Here is a 13,305-nt window from a genome sequence, read left to right as displayed (position 1 = left end):
TTAGCTCTGGTCCCAAAATGTTTTCAGTGTATCTCATTAAACTTTATTAGAATATAATATTGTTACGGGTCAAACATGTACATAGAGTACAATTGAACATAAACAACCAAGAACTATTTTTATCGTTACAGAACACGTACAGTTAAAAATAAAAGCGTAATACATTGCTTAGTTATATCACAGTCACTTGAATGAATGTATTTTAAGAGGCTCTACAAACAAACCTCACGCGCATACATCTGTCTACACGCAGGAATGCGGCCTACGGGCTACGTGCGTAGAGCGTCGTAGCCACCCGTAGCGACATCGTAGTGCTACGTAATGCGTTAATATTAATAGGCAATTTACGCAGGTACACCTTGCGGAACAGTAATGTCTTTATTTATTCGGTACAATAAATTTGAAAACTTCACTCTTTTATTATGAGTTATTGTGACACAAACAGCCACAATTTTATGTTGTGAATCCTATATATACTGAGTAATTCTTTATTTTTTTATAATTATAGGCATTACGTTTTTAGGAATAGATTTTTCGCCTAGAAGCACCTAAAACAACAAAATTTATTTTATTTACTACTAGACCGAAAAGAGTGTTGTATTACGAAAAATTATCTGAAATTAAAAAAAAAACATTTATTGTCTTACAGACTACTAGATAAAAAAATTATTTCTATCGCCGTCTGCAGGTTAACATTGATTTTTAATAAGAAGGAACTAAGCTATGCTTGACTAGCCAGGGGTAGGTACACCTGAGAAGGTACTTGATTCCGCAAAACTGCAGCTCAAAAATCGATTAAGTCCCAAAGCGGAGTTGAGGTCTCGAGGTGGAGGGCCCTCGTGGAGAGTTTTGGAGTATGCTGGAGGTCGGCGGGGGCGCATGCGCGGGGCGGGGGCACGCGCTGACGTCACTCGTCGCGCCCGGGGCGTCGCGCCAGTGCCTCTCGCGACCGCGCGATCAGTCACGCGCGACTCCCGCCCTAAATCGTCTAAACACGATCACGAGCTTCCGATGTTAATTTTCTATCATAAACAAGCGGTTATTGTTCATAAACTAGCCCCGGGAGGCCCCCGAGTGCGACCGGCGCGCCGCCCCACGTGGCTTATGTGACGTGACACTTGCACTGTGTGAATCCGCGCTCTCGCGATACATATTTGTTATGGCCATTCGCTACTCGATGCTTGTATGTATATACGTAGACCGTAGCCCTACATGCCACCCGACACCGAGTACAAAGAGCGCTGTTTAAATTGAATTATGTGACGACTGAATTAAATATACGCTTGCAACTCGACAACAATATGGTAGTGTGATAATGATAAGCATTCATTACATCTTAGAAGCATTCATTTGACATCCATACATAGGTGTTCATACATTACGTAGCTCATGATCATATTTTTTTAAGTCATAATGGTGGAATAATCGTTATCGAGTCGGGGCTCCCGCCTGCGAAGCCACCCTTCTACAAGTAAACCGAGACTAGATTTATCTCTTCATTTTCCTCATGCCGTATATCTACTGAATGAAATGAAACCTGAATCCAGTGTAGCGACATCAAAACCTTACTACGTAGGCTCGTTAATAGTTATTAATAATAGATGTTGAAAATAATAGTAATGTTTCACGTGATGGTAACAAGCTATTTACAAGGTTTATTTGCCACATACGTTTCAAATTCATACAAGTTCATAGTGTTCGGTTTAATCTCTATAACCTAATTGAAGGCATACAATAATATACTAGTGTATGTGAGCTTATATAGGGTGTATATTTTGTACAAAATTGATACACACATTCAAAGCTTCTCAGAACGGTCGCCCTAAGCTTCTGTTACAGTTTCTTTAGATGTATTGTACTTAAGGATTAGATTTCTATACGCTATATACAATATTTCTTAGATAAGAAAGAAATGAGATATATACAAAAGAAATGGACTCTAATGCTGTAGATATAAGGGTTATATTTTTCTAATCGGATTGTCCGCCCAACGCGAAATGATCCTGATTTAAAGCCTTAGTAAATAGGCTTCATATTTATTTTGAGATACTTAACTAAAGCATTTTGATAGTGCATTAAGTAAAACATTGATTGTCATTAATTTTGAAACGGATGTAATAGTATTAAAAGAGGAGCAATCTTGACTTGAAAATAGATACTTAATTATAAATGTATGGAATATTTATGGTAATGATATTATAATTTATGGGGCATTATTTGAGGCATAAATATTAAAGGAAAAATTACGGTTACTTCGCTTATCAAGGTTTCATAACTAGTAGAAGCTGTCTTAGACGTTTTCACTTATTAGTTGTACATTTGCATTCGCGGCAGAGGCAAGATCTTTCTGAAGTACCACTTTGATAAATTAAACATCTTGTAGAAGGTTCCACAGAGCGATTTTCGCGGGCGTTTCTATAACTACTGTATTATTCATGTACACTTAGTGTCTTATTTAAATTAAGCTTTTAAAGCTTTTAGTTATTCAATATTCATAGTGGTTTACACAATTACAGGATTTACTAACTCACAGTACCTTTGTTGCATAGGATATCTGAGACTTACACATAAGTAATTGCTTTTTGAATAAGTTGTTGTTTTATTTGGAACCTTATAGCGAATAACGTAGGATATAAAGTCGCTTGTATACGGTTATAATATTCGTCTCGATCCGCCATGTTTTGCAGAGCTGAGCGAGACCAAAGAGAAATAGATGTGAACAAGCATGCTCTGCGATTTGCCAAACGCTAACTTACCTACAGTTCATATATTTTAAATTATTTTTACCAGAGCTAGTGCCTAGTACCCACAACTTAATGAGATAAAAAAATAACACCACATTAAAAAAAAGTATATTTAATAACTCATTCAAGCCCTCTAATAACATTCCTTTTTTACCGAGATTTGGAAGTATTGAAAATAGGCTCGTTTTCGGGTCAGTGATCGGGCTCTTCTTTAACAATATAACTTGACCACAAACATAACAAAAATTATTTAGAATTAAATTACACACAAAAACTTTGTTTATTAATTATATAAAATTCAAACATGTGTTACTGACGATCAGACCTAATATTTTGGAAATCACAGGGACCCCGAAAAGATTCCCTATTACTCAGTTTTGAGTAACCATTATAAGAAGTGGCAGCAACAATTCACAAATTGTTCTTTTATTACATGAACAATCTTATGGTAAACATATCACTGTTATCTTAGTTTAAGCTTAGCCGATCAGTATTTAAGAGTATATACGTGGACTAATGTCGAAACCACTTAACGGATCTTAATGGGGCTATCAGTATTTCCTAGGACAACTCTCGAGGGAGAACCGGCTTGATACGCTAATAGATTATATTATAATGTGGTTAATGTTACCAATATACAGTTTAAGATCTTATAGGAGCAGAAAATTTTGTTAGACCATTTCAGAATCAAGGAAGCTATCGTAAATTTCTATTTGTTTTGTGGACTAACTAAAAATATTAAAACATGTAGAAATATATTATGATGTTATCCTACGCTCGTTTATCTTAATATTAGGGTTATTGTGGCAAATCTCAAAACCTTTGAAAACGTCCTAGAAGAAACCAAACTATTCTATAAATTATTAACGATGGCGACTGACAATAAATGTTTTAAATATAATCATAATTTGAGTGATACTTAATGCTATTCATTACAAATAAAAACATGTAATACAGAAGAATTCAATGATTGCCAGAAATAGGAATTGTTATAAAAGTATAATATTTCTCTGAACAGCCATGTAAATATGGACAAACCCAAGACTTACACCGCTTTATCCAAGACGCAACAAACCTCCTTTTATAGCCTCAATAAAACATGAATATTTTTCTTCTTGTACGAGAGACGACTTTCGTTTCATCACTCTATCCAATTTCGTTCCTTCCACATTGCCCTTGGACTTATTACGAGGCTCAAGACGAGACTTTTACATACAATATGTACATATGTGGATTATGTTGTATATCTATGAGTGCGTAAGCAATACAGTTTGGTAACAAACGCTAAGCAACCCTGCAGATCTAGCAAGGGGTGTGTGCCAACAAAATATATATTGACCGGCACATGGCCGTCAGTTCAATGACCCAAAACAGATTTCTAATTATAGTGTTACACTCAATGACAGTATAAAGAAGGCTACACCTTTAAATTGCTGTTTAAATATGCCAGTAGTTAATATCTCATAGTGTACCTACATCTCTTTAATTCGAAAAGTGATAGTATATTTCATATTAATTACGCCAGCATATTACATAGTTTGACATAATTTGCTGCAGGTGATTTGTAATAAACCAAAACTTTGTTTAGAATACGACTATGAGTTTTCACCTCAATACAATGATGTAGTTAGGTAGTCTCTTATTCACATTAAAAAAAAATATAGTCCAAATTCGCTAACAGATGCTTCTATAATGTTTTTATGCAAAACATTCTGCAATTTCAAATAGAAATCGAATATTTTTTGTCACCTTAATTCATACTAGGCCTGCTGGTCATTGACCTTGCAAATTTTCACGGGGCACTGGCCACATGAGCTCAGATTGTTCATGAGCGACCTCCAAGCCATTTTTTTATTCAACATAAACCTAAAAACGTTCCTGTCGTTTTTTTACTCATTAACTTTTGTTCTATTTTCACATTAATTAATTTTAATTTAATCCGTACGGTCCGTCTGTACTGTAAATTGATTGCACTATACTGTAATGAAATTAAACATGATATGAATAATTTAAATTAAAACACAGCAGGGTTTGGAATGGAATTTAGCATTCAGTATAAGCGGAAACATTCGTTATGCAAAATAGGTAGTAATGGTTGGTACCATTGTTTCATCATTCATGATTTAAAAAGTCCACACTTTTAGGTCTCGATAAATATGTTACGGTAATCCAATATCGGCCAAACTACGGTCGAATGACATCGAACGACAAAACGAAAGCGACGATTCGTGTAAAAGCGGTAGCCTCGTGTCAATTTACACTAGAACAAGTATGTCGTTATGTTTCTTGGGGTTTTAACTATAATAAGTGATCTTTAGAATAAAGGAATACATGAAATTACAATATTTCGCAGACCGAAACGTAGGGGTACAGCGTCTGGTAATAAACAAGCTATATAATAGTGTATCTATCTACTTTTGTCTTGTAAACAAAATCTCATTAATTTCATTTCGTTTTTAAACAAACACTAAATTATTTTTAAGCGAGCCGGTAATAATTAAGTTGTTCCAAAACAAATACTGCTATAATGGATCGAAAGCATTAATATTTTTTATAATGAAGTCGTTAAAAGATGATACAAGATACTGAAAGAGTAGTGACATCAAAAGTACATTAACGTTACATTCTTACAAGCGTGTTACGTGTTGGTGTGGCAGGCTTAATAAACAGGTAGGCATGTTTTATTCAGATTAGCTGCTCGAACACAATACACTCAGGAAACATAATGTATAGAGCTGTGTAGAATAATGGGAAGTGTTATTTAGTCTTACTGACAGTCCTATTTACAGCGGTTTCTATATTTCATACTGACTTTAAGCATTTCACCAAGATTCTTGAAGTTAGTAAAGATTATTTCAGCTTAGTTAGCTTTTAAATAAAATGACTAAATTGACTGTGAACGTAACTGCAAACAGCCACCAATTTTAACCGTTATAAATCTTGAGAGCTTCAAAAATATGTGGCCGCACAAATATTCTGGAGTACCTTTTACAAAGTGGATAAAATTACGCCCGCCTAATTATTTCACCCTTTTAAGGGCCCACATGATTTATAATTTTATGGTTTTTTAATTTATATTATTGTACAGAATCATTATAATTTGAAATCATTTGAACTTGTCATTTATCACCAGTTGTATTCGACTTAACCACAGAGGACGTCGACGTCAAGGAAAAACACCTCATCAAATATAATCAGTCCGCATATCATCGCGATGACTGTCACATAGCAACTATTTATTTACGAAGACGAGACAATAATCATTCTACTCAATGTATAAATCATTTGTCACAATTTAGTCTTGACATCCTTTCCATCACGGAATCAGCACAGCAACATCATTCATTCACTAACGGCAGGAATGACTTCGGCACTCAGTTGTCTGCTAAAGATTGTCTCACTAGCAATCAGATAAAAGGTTTAATGTCAGAATATAAATAAATTAAGGCATCTTTCTTGCCTCTCTATGGCAATGGACATTGCGCCGTCGATAGTAGCGGTTATCAATCAATTTTTTGTCAATGTCCTATTTAAAGATAAGTGAAACTTTCCACGCTAAGATTAACGTTATCTTTTGTCATCTGATATTGGCCACAAACAGACCGCCCACGTGTTCACTGCTAAAAATATCATAAGTTTGAGATATTTGATAACAATCGTTTATTGCTAGTCGTACTTTCGCTGATCTTTGACCAAACAATGTGTTAAGTGACCATGATCGTATATTAAGATTGAATCGTTTTGTTATATTTTATATCATTCAGTCAGGATAGTATTGCGAAAGAATACTCTTAAGTATAAAATAATAATCTATAGAAATTTATTAGTCGACCAGTACACCTTTTCATAATTTATTTGTATATGGAAATACAACGTGATATTGAGCATTTATTAATACCAATATTTTTTTATTTATGGCGTCAACAAATTTAATAAACGACAAAGTAAAAATTATATTCTTCTTATTTCATAAACTAACATTTTGTATTACTAGTATATCCACTTTGTAGTACTGTTATGAAGGACAAAAATAAAACTGGTTCGAAAGGACAGAAATCTGAGACAATGAGAACAATAACGTGGGCTTTTTAACCTTCAGCGGTATCGATATAAATAAACGACAAATTAAACTCTTATAAATGCTACAAGTTGACACGTGTACTTCCTTTTATTACAAAAACAAAATAAACCGGCATAATATTATTTAATTGATGCATAAGCTTGCACAAGCAGTGTCACGTCGACATAAGGTAGTACATTTTTTTTAAAAAAGATAAAAGAAGAAATTAATAACTAATTAATTTAGCCCTAAGTATGATAATGGTCATTTAAGATGTCTTGAACAATCATTAGAAGGTGTTGATTTTCACTTTTTTTTAACACATTACTGCCCCACTACTGGGAAAGGGTCTCTTCGCAAATTAAGGGATTTACACATTTTTTTTTAAATGACTATGATTTAATAGTACAGTACTACTATATTTTTGTATAATTTGCAAAAATGCATATTTTTTTGAAAATTACACTTGACATAGCTTAACATAGATTTGTGTGACTTGTATAAAATATATAAGTAATTTTTATGTTATCAAATAAAAGTCTATAAACACCTTACCAACATTTCGATACAGTTAGACACACATCAGAATTCAAGAGTAAAGTCAATGCATAATTTTGTGTATTGAACTGAAACTTTCTTCCTAGAATACAAACTGGGTTACATAGTAAATATGAAAATATCAGTGAGTAGAACATGTGAGATGCACCCGAAGTGCCTTTGAGAGCAAAACTTATTTGCACATACAAAAGAGCCGTGATATTTCTTGATAAGATTCACACCTTTATACAATAGCTCGTAGGTTTTGTTATATTGAAATGTGTCTAGTAGAAAAAAGATAAAATATTTAAGAAAATACTGCATAGGATACGGCTACAGTCCAGTAACTAAATATCAAAAGCAATACAAGAAAATATTCAATTATTATATGAAAGATGTATGCAAGCCCTGTAAAAATAAATCCAAATTCAAAAGTTTAAGAGCTAGAGTATTTTATACCTCGTATATAAATTGTAAAGGTATACATAGCGTTGTGAACAGGCGGTACTATTTAAACTGTCATTTATCGAGTTATCGTATAAAAAATCAGTACATCTCCATTGTGTTCGTACAATATCACTGGCGATAATATCAGCTATTTATAATATTTGAACATCATGATAATAATGACACTTCAACATGAATAACACTAAAGTACTATTGATACACTTAGTTTGGATACGATAATTTTGACAATCAATATCGATTTCAACGTACTTTGAGAAACCAATGCCATACAATTTGTATTTTACATTGATAAATGTTCATAAATCATCTTTTTTATATAAAACCATGAATGAGACCAACTATACCAAGTAAATGTTAGTAATTAAATATTGATAAAAGTGATTTGGTAAAGAAAACAAACCATACAAATCTATAAGCTGGTAAATTCCTAATAAAAGATTTTGTTATAACAATACCAGTTGACGATTGAGTAATTAATTTAACAATTTATTCTTTGCAATCAACAATCACGGCAACACGGAGAAAATTACTTTTATTTTTGTTAGAACAGTCCTTTTATCCATTAACTGGTGGTAAACTGTTTTCAGATTAAGTGCTTGGAAGTGTTGTAAGTTAATGGAAGTCTGTGGTAGCCTGCTAGGAGCCGGAGAGCTCATACACTTGAGCTGCCTCCTGGATCGCTAAGAGCTCAACATTAGCTAGCAACATTAATCACCACTTCCAATAACCTATTCTTATAGTACTGAATAACAATACTCTGCACTTATCGGTTTCATTGCCTCAATAGTTTTGTTTTGTTTACTTTTATCATTATCGCTGCCCTGTATCCATCTATTGCAGTACACATAGTCATATCATTTAAAACAATAATTATTGAGTTATCATTGCAAATGATAAAGGTTTTAATAAGCAATGAGTACTTTTGATTGGCATTTGTGTTTGGCAATATTGTTATATCGTTTCCAGCTCACCAAGTCGAGTCTTTTATCATATAAATCTACTAATTAAATTTTGAACAGTACCTCTGACTTACGATACGAATACTTGCAATAACTCACGCCTTGAATTAATACATTAATTATATTATTAATTTCATAAATCAGAAACATTATCGCACTACCATTATAAAAACATTGCAAGGGATGTCACCTCACATCAGCCAAATTAGTTGTAGTGTCAATAGTATATGTGATATTGAAACCGGGAACGTCTATATTTGCATTCTTTGATAAGTCTTAAGTAGACTTATCAAAGAATACACTTATAACAATTGGTATCAATTACATTGTTTACGTAGTAATTAACTCGGAAGCCCGTTCTGAAGTTAAACATTCAACAGATACGTCAACGATTGGAAACAACGCATACAATGAAAGCTTAAGCTGCAAAGTTATAAATCAGTGCTCAAATAAAACATTGAACTAGACTATAGTTGTGAAAGGTTGTGAAGGATGGTATTGGGGGTTTAACCTCCGCGTGAGAGACAGTGCATGTTGTGTTAGAGTATGGAGGGGAGGTGGTGAAGCGAGCCCTGGGCGGGGGCGGCTCGCGGCGCGCGCGCTGTGATGCGATGGGCCAGGACTGGTGCTTCCGACGCAAGAGGAAGCGCAGCAGCAGTCAGGATGACCACCCGCATCACACCCGGTAAACTATACGAACTATACGTATAAACGTAATGTGTACTTAGTATTTTATCACTACGTTACTGCGGCGCCCATAGCCAGTTGCGCTCACCGGCCGGTAAACGATCTGTGGGTTAAGCAAACCTTGGCGCGGTTATTCCATAGATGGGTGACCGTATAGTGGTATTTGAGCTTGGCGTCGTTAAGCCACGTCAAAGGCCTTCGGGCGGCTTGAACAACTTAGACACTAGGTTGACCACTAACTATACGATAAATAATAATACTACGTTACTCTTGTCCTTTTGTAAACAGTTGTTATTCAACGTTTTGTCTTAACACCAGCCTACCATCTGGCGAGTTTGGTAATTTATTGTTCTCGTCACATCTAAGTACTATAAGGAAAAGTGTTAACTTATTTCAAGTCACGTTTAAACGACAATGTTGCTACTGCTATGAATGCACAATTATCAAATCAAGTGTCAATATCGTTTAAATTCCATGCATTCGCATAAACATCGGACAATACAGGGAATAGCGCCATACGCACATCTCTTCATTAACGCCGGTAATTAGCATGTGGACCGAATTATTCTCATCATTTCGATAATTATGTGCGTAAACAGAAACGACTGTATGTAAACTTTGAGACTTCAATAGCTCTACATTGTGTAACATTATAATCCAGTATGAAATACTTAGACGTAAATACATAGTAATGTTTCCAAAACCACAAGGATCCATTACTTGCGAAGCGGTCAAGAGTTATGTTATAAAGTCCCTAAACTCTTGAGATCCCACATTTTGAAATTCATATTTACGAACATGTAAGTTTTTCCTCAATTAGTTAACCCACGTTGACGGCATTTTTCCCTTACCTATGTATTTATCGACTTTAAAAATAGCAACAAATAAACTAAAACCTTAAGCAATGTTTCTGATAAATATTGTTTTTAACAAACAAAGGATGCACTTACCTATACACAATTTTTGATTCGGGAGTCTGGTCGTAATGCACATTTATTGGTAAGGCTTAGACGTAGTCAGAGTGAAATTGATACAGCTGTGTAGAGGTGCATTTGCAATTATTTCCCTTTCGCATTCACTCTTGTACAACAAGGGTGTTCATTTCCAAAGCTTTGTGTATGACGTGGCTCTATCTACCATTTCAAACGACAGATGGCAGGTGTCTGCAAAGCCGTACACTTTGAGCTAGTTCCACGAATATCCGAATAAATCTTTGACATATAATCCACATACAACAAAGGTTATATATCCGTCTCATACGAGTGTAAAAGGTTTTGCCATTCTGCTATATTTACAAATCAAATACATAACTTTTAAACTCTCGCGTTGCATGTTTATATATAGAATACGGGAATTAACGCGAACAGACAGTCTGCCTGGGACCACGGCGAGTGCAACCTGCTAAAATGCGTGTTCGCGTTAATTCCCGTATTCTATTATACATTAAATCAAATACAATTCTTAGTTTAAAACCTTCGTTCGTTTAAAACGCAGACAAACTATTAAAAATAACTTAGAGTTATTATAATTTAAAAGTAATTGCAGCTTTGTATTAATTCCATATAAAACTGGCATTCATATTTTATTACAAAGGAAAAACAAGTAAAGATTAAAAGGAAGATAAATCTGTTTATGATCATAACAAACAACAAAGTTTGCCCAAAATAACAGAGGACGGAGGAGGAGTTCAGTTTATTAATTTAAATCCTCTTTTATGTTCAGTCTTAAGGCTATTTCCTTCACGGAGATAGGCAGGGGTCTCCTTAACCTTCTTTCTTTTTCAATGTGATAATGAAAAAGTTAAACTAATTTGTTTTTGTTATTAATAACAAATGTTTTGTTCACATTAAATGAATTTTAATCCTTACTATAAAATAGTAAATGTAATACAAATTAAGCTAATTAATACAAATTTGTAAGATTAAACAACAAAACACACCCACTGCTTAGCTAGGATCTCACAAAATGGCTTAAACTTTAGTCATGAACAAAATAGGTTTGCTTATTTTCTCTTAGCCGATTCATAATTGTTTTTTCCCGCATTATGTGAGCTGTTATAGTAATATTTTCTGGAAGAAGATTCCCCCGAGTCGCGTGATACAACGGCGCTGGTGGCAAGTGGATAATTGCATCCTAATGGGCCTCGTCGACGGCAATGCGATTAACCCCTAACCTCGCATAATACACAATGACTCCTCACTATGATAGCGAGACATGATAGCACGTTAGCTGCAGCATCGCCTTGTAATCACGTTAACGATACTATTGCCAGCCAGACCGGAGTCTTGCAGACAATACTGTATATACAACTATTTGTGGACAGATTACAGCATTTTAGAAAATCACAGTCGTTTTAAATGATTAACTCATATTTAATTTCCATTTTCATGATCTCTTACTTGTGGTTTTCATTGTAGTTATAATGAAAATCATATAACAAGGTATAGAGATACGATCTTGCTATTTCCTTTGTGAGACAACTACTTTTACGTCAGAAGGCTTCATTCCTTTAACATATGATCTTACAATTACCTATAATTTACATCTAAGATTTTCTAGTACCTACTAATCAAATTACACATATGATGTCTATAATACATAGCACGAGGACGTCCACCGTAATTGCATCTATGTGCAATCCCACAGTAATTATCTTTGGCCACAAGCGTAATAATACGGTGGACAGAGACTCGGCTATTACACGCCAAGGTAACAAGTATTGTGCCAGCTACTGTGAAATACACACCAGCAATCTTACCTCTACTCTGTTGTTACGGAAGGTATTTCCAACATTGTTAAACGCGTTAAAAACAGCTGCTATGTTATAACAATAAAAACGCGCTATTTTTAGCAAATGCTTTTTATTAGCAGGTTATTTGTGAAGTAACGAGGTAAACACGTAAGTAGTGTTATTCCCAACTCATCCAAATATGAGCGGCATCCACTGTTTGAATTTTGTTGAAGACATACCAATTCTTCACAGGAAAACTGCCTTGAAGTCTTCCACAGCCACAAGATTTTGACAGTTTTCAGCGATTATTCCTATTTTCATTTTTAAAGATATCCAGAACGAATGGCTTTTTTAACTGTGATCAATCTAGACTTTCTTGAGGAAACCTTGCATTTCTGAGAAAAAGTTTTCGAAACAATTTTCGAAGGAATGTAAAGTCCTTAAAAGCCTCTCTCCAATTTCGGTCTAGGACCCAACCCTACCACGAAGACAGTTAGATTTTTATAATCCTTAACTGACCTCTAGTAACTTATCTGATCGTTATTTTATAAAATATTTTAATTATAATTGCATCTGCAACTGAAACAAATCAAAATTGGTAAAAGAAAACAGGAATCAAGACCTCAAATTCAGTTTATCTTAAGAAAAAACCTTAATAGTACGTTAGATAGAGATCAGGGTATTACACGGTAAAGTAACGATCATAGTATCAGCTTCAGTGAAATACACACCGGCAATCTTACCCCGTACACTGTCGTTACGATGGACGGACATTTCCAACATTGTTCTTTTATCAGTATCTCTTTAATAGCATGTTTTGTTCTTATTGTTTTTTCTTCCTCTCTGCTCTGAGTAAATCACTGTTGCGCAATTATTTACAGTTGGCACTATCGAGTATCGAGAGTTTGACATTTCAAATGTACTCCCAAAATAGTTCCCACCTAGCTCGCTAGAGGCGCTGATCAGATTTTGGTGCAAAATTTCTCGATAGCAACCCGATTGTCGGTAGTCGATAGTGGTAAAGAATCAAGCTACTGATTTGTAGCAGTGACTAGTCCAAAAACATGTCTATTATCAAAATTATGTTAAAGAAAACACATGTTATGCTTTACGGTTTTA

At 34.5% G+C, this 13,305-nt stretch overlaps 1 protein-coding gene across 6 annotated transcripts in view; it reads left to right on the top strand.

Moving 5' to 3' along the window:
• The window catches only part of dnc (phosphodiesterase dunce), a 300,082-nt gene that overhangs the window by 226,049 nt on the left and 60,728 nt on the right, over positions 1–13,305 (top strand). Inside the window, exon 1 of one of the 6 annotated variants that reach the window (XM_076114362.1) lies at positions 9,164–9,453. The exons of the other annotated variants lie outside the window; for them this stretch is intronic. Coding sequence (XP_075970477.1) covers positions 9,380–9,453 — 74 coding nt within the window. The 5' untranslated portion in view covers positions 9,164–9,379. Of the gene's footprint in view, positions 1–9,163; positions 9,454–13,305 lie in introns of those variants that run through there. 6 annotated transcript variants of the gene reach the window in all.

The sequence above is a fragment of the Anticarsia gemmatalis genome, chromosome 5 (genome assembly GCF_050436995.1).
Source record: "Anticarsia gemmatalis isolate Benzon Research Colony breed Stoneville strain chromosome 5, ilAntGemm2 primary, whole genome shotgun sequence".
Lineage (NCBI taxonomy): Eukaryota > Metazoa > Arthropoda > Insecta > Lepidoptera > Erebidae > Anticarsia > Anticarsia gemmatalis.
Note: the sequence above shows the minus strand (reverse complement) of the source record. Positions and strands in the feature narration are given on the sequence as shown.